The sequence below is a fragment of the Barbus barbus genome (assembly GCF_936440315.1).
Source record: "Barbus barbus genome assembly, chromosome: 4".
In the NCBI taxonomy this organism is placed as follows: domain Eukaryota; kingdom Metazoa; phylum Chordata; class Actinopteri; order Cypriniformes; family Cyprinidae; genus Barbus; species Barbus barbus.
The window spans coordinates 8,726,673-8,739,800 of NC_136732.1; the positions used below are offsets into that span (position 1 = coordinate 8,726,673).

Consider the following 13,128-nt stretch of genomic DNA (forward strand, 5'->3'; position numbering starts at 1 on the left):
ATATATATATATGTATGTATATGTTTGTATATGTATATATATGTATGCATATGTTTGTATATGTACATATATATATATGTATGTATATGTTTGTATATGTATATATATGTATGCATATGTTTGTATATGTATGGTGGTGGTGGTCGCAAAACTTTCCATTCTCTCGCAAAGCATCTTTGCGAGGGAACGCAAAAGTTTTGCGAGAGAACGCAAAAGATTTGAAAAATATTTTTTCCTCCCACCCCGAAATCTCTCCACCACCATGAGCTCTAAGGGGCTCCGTAGGAGCCTGATAAAAACGCTCATTTTAGAAGAAAATTTCAGACGGCAATTAGAGGCTTTTGGCATCTGAATTCTTCATATATAAATATACATATACAAACATATACATACATATATACATATACAAACATATGCATACATATATTTATTTATTAAATTTATTTCGTAACAAAACACAATATATATATATATATATATATATATATATATATATAATTACATATATATACATTGTATGTACACACACATACATGCACATATATACATATAAACATCAAATTATTCATCTTAAATAACTGCTCACCCTAACCCAACCCCTCTAATACCATACTTCTCTAATTTTTGTAATAAAATATTATGATTTATAGTATCAAATGCTTTCTTTAAATCAATAAAAATTCCTACTACATGTTTCTTTTTCTCTATACTATTTGTAATTTCCTCAATTAATTCCATTAATGCTAAAGATGTTGATCTATTTGTCCGAAATCTATATTGATTATCAACTAGAAGGTTGTGTGTTTCAATGAAAATATCAAGTCTTTTTGTAAAAAGTTTTTCAAGGACTTTGGAGACTGGGGGAGTATAGAAACAGGCCTATAATTTGTAAAATAGTGCCTATCCCCATCTTTGTATAATGGTATTACTTTTGCAATTTTCATTTTAGTTGGAAATTTACCCAACTGAAAAGACAAATTAAAGATGTAAGTCAATGCTCCACAACCTCTTCGATAATATTTTTTACTATAATCATATCAATATTATTACAATCCAGAGAGAATTTAGTTTTACACTGTCTTACAATATCTATGATCTCCTCACGATCTACTGCGCTAAGAAAAATAGAGCTTGAATTTCGATACAGAAAATTATCCACCCCTTCTATTGTTTCTGGATCATTTAATGTTTTTACCAAATCTGGTCCCACATTTACAAAGAATTTATTGAATCCATTAACTACATCTGCCTTGTCGTTTATTATATTATCAGTGTAAATATAATACTCTGGGTAACCTGTATTATTATTTTTAACTCCATTTCTGATAATACCATTTAAAAAATTCCATAAACCTTTCATATTATTTTTGTTATAATCTAATTTTTATTATAAATGTATATATACATATACAAACATATACATATACATATACAAACATATGCATACATATATGTACATATACAAACATATACATTCATATATATAATAATATAAGTCAAGTCAAGTCACCTTTATTTATATAGAGCTTTTTACAATGCAAATTGTGTCAAAGAACTGCACAATATCAAAAAAGGAAAATAATGTGTCAATAAGTTTAAATAGTGTCTTTGCAATAAGGTCGGCGATATCGCTGGAAATGAAGCGTCCCCAACTAAGCGTGCGACAGGCACATCCTGATTTTGCCAAGTCCTAGTTGTCCTGAGACCAATATTTTTTATGATCACCTTGGGACAACAACTGCCTCAGCCAATCAAAGTTTATGACATCATCACTGTGTGCCCCCCTGCAGAGTCCGCCAAAAAACAGTAACGCCCCTCTCGCAAATTCAAAAAAAGAAAAGAAAAAAAGCGCACCTGTGAAGAGCGCAAGTAAAAAGGTAAGACAATGGCTTTTTAAGTTCTCCTATCAATTTACAACAATATTAATGATAGTAACCACCACCGATGTTTTAACATTACTTTGCATTGGCAAGTTATTCCTATCAGCCTAGGCGGATGTACTGTTAACTTTCTGGCTCCAGTTAAACAATCTAAAAAGTATTATTTTTAAATTGATTGATTGATTAATTTTATATGTGCCTATCAAAGGGCTGCGATTAAATAGTGGCCTTTTGCGAGCTTCTGGTTTATTATCGCTCGCACTGTTGCCACCGCAAATTTTCGTAATATTTCTGTCGTTAGCATATACTGTGCCACTGTCAATTTCTTAGTTATAAAGTTATTATAAAATGTTAACCCACATACAATATACAGTCATCTCAAGTCATCACTGATTTATTCTGTTACATATGAATATGATGACCTCAAGTCATCACTGATTTATTCTGTTACATATGAATATGATGACCTCAAGTCATCACTGATTTATTGTTACATATGAATATGTTGACCTCAAGTCATCACTGATTTATTCTGTTACATATGAATATGATGACCTCAAGTCATCACTGATTTATTCTGTTACATATGAATATGATGACTTCAAGTCATCACTGATTTATTCTGTTACATATGAATATGATGACCTCAAGTCATCACTGATTTTATTGTTACATATGAATATGTTGACCTCAAGTCATCACTGATTTATTCTGTTACATATGAATATGATGACCTCAAGTCATCACTGATTTATTCTGTTACATATGAATATGTTGACCTCAAGTCATCAGCGATTTATTCTGTTACATATGAATATGTTGACCTCAAGTCATCACTGATTTATTCTGTTACATATGAATATGATGACCTCAAGTCATCACTGATTTATTGTTACATATGAATATGTTGACCTCAAGTCATCACTGATTTATTCTGTTACATATGAATATGATGACCTCAAGTCATCACTGATTTATTCTGTTACATATGAATATGTTGACCTCAAGTCATCACTGATTTATTGTTACATATGAATATGTTGACCTCAAGTCATCACTGATTTATTCAGTTACATATTAATATGATGACCTCAAGTCATCACTGATTTATTCTGTTACATATGAATATGATGACCTCAAGTCATCACTGATTTATTCTGTTACATATGAATATGATGACCTCAAGTCATCACTGATTTATTCTGTTACATATGAATATGTTGACCTCAAGTCATCACTGATTTATTGTTACATATGAATATGTTGACCTCAAGTCATCACTGATTTATTGTTACATATGAATATGTTGACCTCAAGTCATCACTGATTTATTCTGTTACATATGAATATGATGACCTCAAGTCATCACTGATTTATTGTTACATATGAATATGATGACCTCAAGTCATCACTGATTTATTCTGTTACATATGAATATGATGACCTCAAGTCATCACTGATTTATTCAGTTACATATTAATATGATGAACTCAAGTCATCACTGATTTATTCTGTTACATATGAATATGATGACCTCAAGTCATCACTGATTTATTCTGTTACATATGAATATGATGACCTCAAGTCATCACTGATTTATTCTGTTACATATGAATATGTTGACCTCAAGTCATCACTGATTTATTGTTACATATGAATATGTTGACCTCAAGTCATCACTGATTTATTGTTACATATGAATATGTTGACCTCAAGTCATCACTGATTTATTGTTACATATGAATATGATGACCTCAAGTCATCACTGATTTATTGTTACATATGAATATGTTGACCTCAAGTCATCACTGATTTATTCTGTTACATATAAATATGATGACCTCAAGTCATCACTGATTTATTCTGTTACATATGAATATGATGACCTCAAGTCATCACTGATTTATTCTGTTACATATGAATATGATGACCTCAAGTCATCACTGATTTATTGTTACATATGAATATGTTGACCTCAAGTCATCACTGATTTATTGTTACATATGAATATGATGACCTCAAGTCATCACTGATTTATTCTGTTACATATGAATATGATGACCTCAAGTCATCAGTGATTTATTCTGTTACATATGAATATGATGACCTCAAGTCATCACTGATTTATTCAGTTACATATGAATATGATGACCTCAAGTCATCACTGATTTATTCTGTTACATATGAATATGATGACCTCAAGTCATCACTGATTTATTCTGTTACATATGAATATGATGACCTCAAGTCATCACTGATTTATTCTGTTACATATGAATATGATGACCTCAAGTCATCACTGATTTATTCTGTTACATATGAATATGTTGACCTCAAGTCATCACTGATTTATTCAGTTACATATGAATATGATGACCTCAAGTCATCACTGATTTATTGTTACATATGAATATGATGACCTCAAGTCATCAGTGATTTATTCTGTTACATATGAATATGATGACCTCAAGTCATCACTGATTTATTCTGTTACATATGAATATGATGACCTCAAGTCATCACTGATTTATTCTGTTACATATGAATATGTTGACCTCAAGTCATCACTGATTTATTCTGTTACATATGAATATGTTGACCTCAAGTCATCACTGATTTATTCTGTTACATATGAATATGTTGACCTCAAGTCATCAGTGATTTATTCTGTTACATATGAATATGTTGACCTCAAGTCATCAGTGATTCATTCTGTTACATATGAATATGATGACCTCAAGTCATCACTGATTTATTCTGTTACATATGAATATGATGACCTCAAGTCATCAGTGATTTATTCTGTTACATATGAATATGATGACCTCAAGTCATCACTGATTTATTCTGTTACATATGAATATGATGACCTCAAGTCATCACTGATTTATTGTTACATATGAATATGATGACCTCAAGTCATCACTGATTTATTGTTACATATGAATATGTTGACCTCAAGTCATCAGTGATTTATTCTGTTACATATGAATATGATGACCTCAAGTCATCACTGATTTATTCTGTTACATATGAATATGTTGACCTCAAGTCATCAGTGATTTATTCTGTTACATATGAATATGATGACCTCAAGTCATCACTGATTTATTCTGTTACATATGAATATGTTGACCTCAAGTCATCACTGATTTATTCTGTTACATATGAATATGTTGACCTCAAGTCATCACTGATTTATTGTTACATATGAATATGATGACCTCAAGTCATCACTGATTTATTCTGTTACATATGAATATGTTGACCTCAAGTCATCACTGATTTATTCTGTTACATATGAATATGTTGACCTCAAGTCATCACTGATTTATTGTTACATATGAATATGATGACCTCAAGTCATCACTGATTTATTCTGTTACATATGAATATGTTGACCTCAAGTCATCACTGATTTATTCTGTTACATATGAATATGATGACCTCAAGTCATCACTGATTTATTCTGTTACATATGAATATGTTGACCTCAAGTCATCAGTGATTTATTGTTACATATGTATATGATGACCTCAAGTCATCACTGATTTATTCTGTTACATATGAATATGATGACCTCAAGTCATCACTGATTTATTCTGTTACATATGAATATGATGACCTCAAGTCATCACTGATTTATTCTGTTACATATGAATATGTTGACCTCAAGTCATATCATATATCAAACACAGTATCATGATAACAAAGTCATGCTGTACCTTAATCAGAATCAGATTTTTGAATGTTGTTGTGTTTTGAAATATATTAATAAGGGCTCTGTTCTTTTAAATGTGTTGATTTTAAAACTAAAGGGTAATGTGATCAACGGATTAGGAAAATTGCTGCTTCCAAAATGCATTCAGTCATATATATTATGTGCTTATAATTACAATAGTTTACAGCTGTCATATTTATAATGTTAGAGCTTAATGTTTTTTTTATGATTTTGTTCCAATTTCATAATATGAATGTCAGTAATCTGGAACACTTAAATATTTTCCAACTCTTGCGCAGTTCACTGCAACAACTTGGAATCCAGAATTCCAGGTCGATAAAATATAATAGTGTGCTCAAAAAATGCTTTTCCTCATGATTATATAATGATCTCAGAGTAGATCTATCAGTAAACAAACTCTGTTACTTCTGTACTTATAGGGTGCCAAGTGACCAAGAGCACACAATGGAAGGTATGATTTCACTTCATTTAATGTAATTTAACAGTGTTTAATTTCCACAGTGTATACCTTGCTGATGGTTGGGGGAAGGCGTTGCTTCTCCATAAGATACAGGAGAAGCAACTTATTTCACACCATGTTGTTATAAACATGCCTTTGCAATGTTTTCAGATCTGCATTATCCATTTTTATTGTTAATGAAAACCAATGTGGTTGCAAAATGTGTAATTTATGAATTATTATTCATCTACGTAGATCAGGCATTAAAGTGTCTCCAAAACAAGAGCCCAACATTCACATTAGGAAGTGTGGGGCCATGACATTCAAGTGAACAGTTTAAACACCTTAATGAGGGACAACCAGGTTTCTGACGAGGTAAATTATTATCCTTATATTGAGCCATGTAAATTCTTACACTTATTTTCTATCACTTATTTCCTGTCTACCTATCCTACCACCAAAACAAGCCATCATGGCCTACTTGTAGAATTTAGCCTTTAAACTTGTAAGTTCTGCATGTTTTCACAAATATTTTTTTTACAATATGAATGTGCTTGCCAGGTTTCTACATAGTTAAAAAAAGGAAAGGTGATAAATGATTCACAACATTTGTGTGACTAAAAAAATAGAGCATTGAATTTTATTATTATTATTATTTTTTAAATCTCACATTTGTCCATGAAATATTCAGGTCATGAATTCCATATGTGATATCCTTAGCAAGGTAAGTGTAATTTTATCAACAATATCTTGGGTACACATAAACAATGATGAGGATAATAATAATAAATATTAATGATACACAAAATAATTTTATTTTTTAGCACAGTTAGGCTTGATTTGAAACATGCTTATTTCTTCAACTCTTTTGAAATGGAAAACAATATTTTGTTCTTCTACCTTAAACCAGGATCACCCAGGTGTTGTGCATATCAATTGTCAGGCACTCACAAAAATACTGGATGGATCTAAAAGGGCAAAGAGCCACTATTTTCTCAAGGTATGTCACTGATCTTTTTAATTATTTTTAGGTATTACATTAATGAATAGCTTCTAGGCTTCAGTGAGCCTAATTAAATCATTCTGATTCTAGAGATGATTGTCATATGCACTAGGTTATCTCTTTTGTTTCTCTGAATCTACAGAATAACATTTTTGAAAGGGCAACAGAGGTGTTTGGCGTGTATCTCGAGAGTGGCAATCACTGGAGCTTTTTTGTGAGTCAAACTTTAAGGATAAAACATTTTCGTATGTGGATTCTATTTTATTCTGGCCTAAAAATGTACATATAGCCCCCTTAAGGATCTCTCATTTGAATAGATATGTAATATGCAACATAATTCAGGTATATTTATGCCCAACACATTTCTAAACTTTCAAGGTAAAATAAAAAAAAATATTACATGCTCAAAATATGAATAAAATGTTTGAAATTATTATAAGCTGTATCACACATGAATCCTTTTTTTTTCTTAAATGTTCCAAGTAATAAAAAGTACTCGGGCAGTTTAGCCCCCCTTGACTTCAAACTCTAAGGCAGGGGTCTTCAAACTCAGTCCGGGAGGGCCACTGTCCAACCAGTATATATCCAACCAGCTCCAACACACCTGCTTAAAAGTTTCTTCTATGCCTAGTGAGATCTTAATTAGCAGGTGCAAGTGTGTTTAATTGGGGTTGGAGCTAAATTTTGCTGGACAGCGGCCCTCCAGGACTGACTTTGGAGACCTCTGCTCTAACGTGTCAGGATCATGTAAACTGTTGCAATTTGCTGCTGGTATGATGTGTTGGAGCATGGAACTTGGAGCATGTCAGGACTGCATGTTTGGCCAGAAGGCAGAGTGAATGGTATTGCAATAATTGTCTTATGGTTATGAAAACTTCAAATATTTCTGTTTTAGCATTGCAATGTTGACAGAAGGTGCATCACCTATTTTAACTCACTTGGAGAGACGGAGTGGCAATGCCAGGCAATTGCTCAACACTGGTGGTAAGTATTCATCGTTTTGTTTACAATAGTGATATCAGTCGTCTAATGGGCTAAAGGTCTACTTTAAGTATCAATTTATGTAAATTGGCAGTACATGATAGTAGCACTAAATTGCCTCATTAAGTCATTTTCTAGCACAAGTACTCCTCACTGTAGATTGAGCTGTATCGTTGTTATTAGGACACAAAAACTGTAATAGAGGTTTAACTGACATGGATATGAGTAGATAATGACAAAATGTTTATTTTAAAATGAATTGTTTGAGTTGGATGCTAGTGGCAATTGTGATTTTGTTGATTACAGTGCATTTGCAGCTTCAAGGGGACTGAAAGGAGAGTGGGACCTGAAAACCACAAAACACAGTTTGCAAACCGATTCAGTGTCATGTGGTATCCACACACTTGCAGTAAGTTACCAAGAGTAGATCATTGCATGCATGTGTTTTACTAGTGCTGTCAAACGATTAATTGCGATTAATCGCATCCAGAATAAAAGTTTTTGTTTGCATAATATTTGTGTGTGTACTGTGTATATGTATTATGTATATATGCATGTATATATCAGAAAAATATGTTGTTTATATATTAAATATACTTATATATATATATAATAGAAAATATAAGAATATAAATATATACATGTAAATATTTTCAAAATATATACTGTATGAGTGTGTATTAATATATAAATAGTAAATATACACAGTACACATACATATATACATACAGTGAACAAAAACTTTTATTTTGGATGTGATTACTCGTTTGACATCACTAGTTTTAACCAATTTAATTTTAACTTATTTATAATCTTTCCTTGTACATGGTTATATTAAAGTGCCAATACTTGTCAGATTCTGTATTTAGTGACAAATATCTTTCTCTCTATCTTTAAAACGTATGTCTTCCTTTAAGTTTGCCACTGAATTTATGAAGGCTGGTGGCTTCATTACCTCCTTCCAGTGCCCTGTAATACAACAAGAGAGAATGCGCCTGGCCTCACTTTTGTTTCAGTCTTTAGGTATGTGCCTTATTGATGGAAATGTTTTAAATGGGTATTATTGTATATTTAAAAGTTCAGAAATTTGGACCCTTGCCATATTTCTTGCTCTTCAAAACTGTTGTTGAAGGATACTGACTGGATAATCAGATTCTCCATTGTTAATCAAAAATTTAAAGTAACGGGCCACTGTTGAAAATAAATTAATACAAATCTATAAACCACAGTGCATGTGTGCATTGTAAAGTAGTTTTCAAAGATTTTTGTACAGGCTGAAAAGTGATCACATTATATTTGTTTTGTGGTCAGGAAGCCAGAACTGTGGCTGTAGTGCAGCCTGAATTGTTCAGAGAAAAACAGTTTTTTTCCATTTATCAATCCACGAAACCAGAAATTGGTCCAAAATTCAAAAGTTTCCCTTGAATAAGCAAAAAAAGAAAAGAAAAATAAATACTTTTTTTATGTGTATATTTACAGATCGAACAAAAAAATGTGGAATTTGTGCCAAAAATGTTTCAGGAAGAAAGTAAGTGCGGTTATGTGCATATGAATACACACAAAAACTGCATATACAGATCATACACCAACAGGCATGTCCAAGAGAAAACACATATTAGAAATATATATACTGTGTGTGTGTGTGTGTATGTATGTGTATTTATTTATATATATATATATATATATAATAGGCCTGACTTGCATATATGTGATTTCTCTGTATTTTGTTTTAACAGAAGGCATGCACCTGTGGGGCAGTGCTGCATGTAGAGTGTGCAGCCATATGCTACATATGTCAAGGTAATATTGTGTATTTGAATTGTCTCCTCACACATGCACATACATTAAGCAATCTCCTTTGTCCTGTTATCATTACACATACAATGAGTGTATACATGGTTCAAAATAAACACCTAACAAGTGACAAATGTGGTTAGATTTTCTGTTTAGTGAGTAAATCTAAGAAGTCATGTCATAACAAAAGTGGACTGTATGGCTCTTTTATCTCTACAAATGTAAATGTGACGCAAAAAGGCAATTTATTATTATTATTATTATTATTTTCTACCAGTCCTCTTGGCTGGTGAGTGTGTATAGAGATGCATATTGTGCATGTATAGATACATATAGGCTCTCTCTCACTCACTCATTCCAGTAACAGTAAATGCGTAAAACAGGCTTTGCACTGGTTTTGTTTTCTTTATGACTGTGGTGTTGTTTTTATGCACTAGTCATAAGCACATTTGATGTAGATGATGTCACAAAATTTTGTGTATGACTTTCTATACAGATGACAGCAACCCATTGGCCCAAATCTCTTTGCCTGAATCAGACACTGCACCACGCTCAGGTTACTGTTTTGTTATTGACTGGTTGGAACTCTTGCACCAGTCGTGATGACGTTTCATTTAGATTATCTCTCACATTTATGTCTTGTGTTTAACGCAGCTGACCCAGACCTGTTAGTCGAGCCCCCTGGATCTGCTGAAGGCTCTGCACTACAACAGGGTAACTTTTCAAATTCTTGCATGCGTTCTGATCTAACAGAACTTTGGCTAAACCTCATTTACACTATTACACTCACTTCACCTGGGACAGCCATTTTCCCCCCAAGTGTTCAATTAATAAATGAGGAGTCAGTGTAAATACAATGCACTCTAAAGCCAAGAAAAAGCAGGCCAAAAAGGCTCTAGTTCTCATACTGTATATGGTCTGTTTGTTGTTCTTTTCTCTAACATACCTGCATCTTGTATACTATAGCTTAAATACAGTAAATGTTGCCTAGCTATGCTGTTTCTAACAACAATAAAAACAAACAAACGTTAAACAAAATTATTTTCACCAAATATATTAGCCCTTTAAACTGTCTGTACTTAATTGTACATTCCATTTAATATCAACATTTATCTAGTTTAGCTTGCAGAAATGTGTAATCTAGATAATGTCAGAAAAGGAGTGTCTGAGTTTAGTTTGTTTATATGTTAGAAACAAGTATTGTTTGCTTAGAAACAAGTTGTTTAGCTAGTAATCACATACTGTCCCACTTTGTAAACCTGTGATATTGACATGGGTTCTGACATATTTTTGAACAGAAGAGACAGTTATATCCATGTTGGAGGCCATAGGAAAACCTATGGCCTGTTGCAGTGAGGAAGAGATGGAGGAAGACAAGGAGGAAGAGAAGCATGAGCACAATGGAGAAAGACATAGGGAAGACGAGGGAGTGCAGGAAAAAGAAAGGAAAGTGTACAAAGTTTTAGGAAGGCTAACAGCACAAGGAAAGACCTACCAGGTAGATGAAAATGAGTTGAAGAGGAGGGTCAAAGGAGAAAACATGTCCACAAACATGTTCCGAATGTTGATAAGGGTTTGTATTGCATACATGTACATATAAAAGCAAGTAGTTATAAGATATAGTGGCAAATTAAAATAGTTCAAGGGCTGCCAATTAATAAGCATAAATATCTTCACTGTTTTTAAAATGCAAGGCGCATCATCTTGGATTATTAGTGACAGCAAATCATACAGTTTGCCACACTGCCCCTCATGGCTATTCACAGAATACATGATTGATATTTAGAAATCCCTGCTCACATGCTTTGCATCTGTGACACTATTTGTTTATACATAGGTTGGCAAAAAAGACGTTCCACCCAATGTGCTGTTGCAGCCTAGAAAGGCAAAAACAAAGGTGACAATATTCAGCACTTTAACAGAGGGAGAGGCGGAAGATCTTGCCAAAGGGTTTGGAATGGCACTGGCCAAACATGTGCCAAAAGACAAACTACTTTCTGGGATACCTGAAGAGGACAAGTAAGTGTGTCTTTGTAAACTCTCTTCTCTCTCTATTTGGTATTATGTCTTATAATATATTGGTGGCTGCACCTTTATATATTTTCTATGAGAAAAACAACCATAAAGGAGTGAATTATGATGTCTATATCAGTATTTTTTTAAACTAAAAATAAGCATTAAAATCTTGTTCAGCCTGACAACCTTATCTTTTTGAAAAATAATGAGTTGTAAACTCATGTCTGTTTTGCTGAACATTTAAATATATTTTAAGGACTAAGCATCTTGAATGTTGTTTTTATGCAAGACCACTGGCAAAAGTTCCTTGCTTTTAAGGGTCAGATGCCCAGCACAAACTGTCTTTTTGCATTAAAAACTTACAGAATTTACAAAAGGCACACAGTGAAAAATTTGCACTTTTTGGAGATGTTTTAGATCTTTGTTAAACTTAATCGGAATAATGTGCATTTTATTCTAATTTTACCATAGTACAAACCTTTTCAGCCTGCTATCTAGTCCCTGTATAAAGAAGTCAATTAATCAACTAGAGAGCAAAAATGTAGTCTTTTGTGATTTATAACAGACACCGGATGAAAGCAGCTCTATATGTTACTCAAGTAACATTAACATTTTACTTTTTTTTGTGTGCAGGAGGAGCATTGAACAAATGAAGATTAATGTGCAAAACTTTGGCCCTGAATCAGAGCTGGATTTGGCCACTCACCGCTTTGGGCCTACAGCAGCTGATGTTTTCTTTTCCTTTTTAGAGGACTGTATGAAATAAACTCAAAATACAAAGTTTTATTTTTGTAGTCAGTTGTTTTATAGTAAATATTATTGAATTACAGAAGGACTCAGAGATGTACTAGATAACAAATGCAAAGTTTGATAATGTCACTTGAATAAAAAGTTTCTTTCAGACCTTATTTGAATTATTTTTTTGGCCCACTGTTTGCTTTGCGTTTTCTTCTTGACTTCTTAACAGGAAAACTTGATGTGACATCTGTCCTTGTTTCCGAGGTTGTTTCTCTGTTTGTCTTTCTTTTTCTGCTTGCAAACAGTGGATGTATTTTACGTGACTTGTCCGCATCAAAAGGTCTCTCAAATCCTTGAATATTCATACTTTCTTCCTTTGTCTTCACTTCTAGTTCACTCACTTTTTGGGCAATATCCTCAGGAATCTTCTCCCATGTCTGTAGAATCTTCAATACGCTTTCCAGTTTCCTGATAGTTCCACAACGCCTATCTTCATCTGCACTTTCATCCTCAATTTCATTTTGTATTGGCTCTA

General features: G+C 32.8%; 1 protein-coding gene across 1 annotated transcript; it reads left to right on the top strand.

Moving 5' to 3' along the window:
* The first annotated feature begins 1,765 nt into the window (after nucleotides 1–1,765).
* LOC306860663 (uncharacterized protein) lies at nucleotides 1,766–12,762 on the top strand. Its single transcript, XM_079402472.1, has 16 exons — nucleotides 1,766–1,877; nucleotides 6,042–6,073; nucleotides 6,317–6,436; nucleotides 6,753–6,785; nucleotides 6,972–7,061; nucleotides 7,207–7,278; nucleotides 7,960–8,048; nucleotides 8,352–8,454; nucleotides 8,963–9,068; nucleotides 9,525–9,573; nucleotides 9,782–9,845; nucleotides 10,336–10,395; nucleotides 10,494–10,553; nucleotides 11,138–11,412; nucleotides 11,677–11,858; nucleotides 12,489–12,762. The coding sequence occupies exons 10-16, from the start codon at nucleotides 9,538–9,540 to the stop codon at nucleotides 12,619–12,621; spliced, it is 810 nt and encodes a 269-aa protein (XP_079258598.1). The 5' UTR covers nucleotides 1,766–1,877; nucleotides 6,042–6,073; nucleotides 6,317–6,436; nucleotides 6,753–6,785; nucleotides 6,972–7,061; nucleotides 7,207–7,278; nucleotides 7,960–8,048; nucleotides 8,352–8,454; nucleotides 8,963–9,068; nucleotides 9,525–9,537; the 3' UTR covers nucleotides 12,622–12,762.
* The last annotated feature ends 366 nt before the right edge of the window (nucleotides 12,763–13,128 follow it).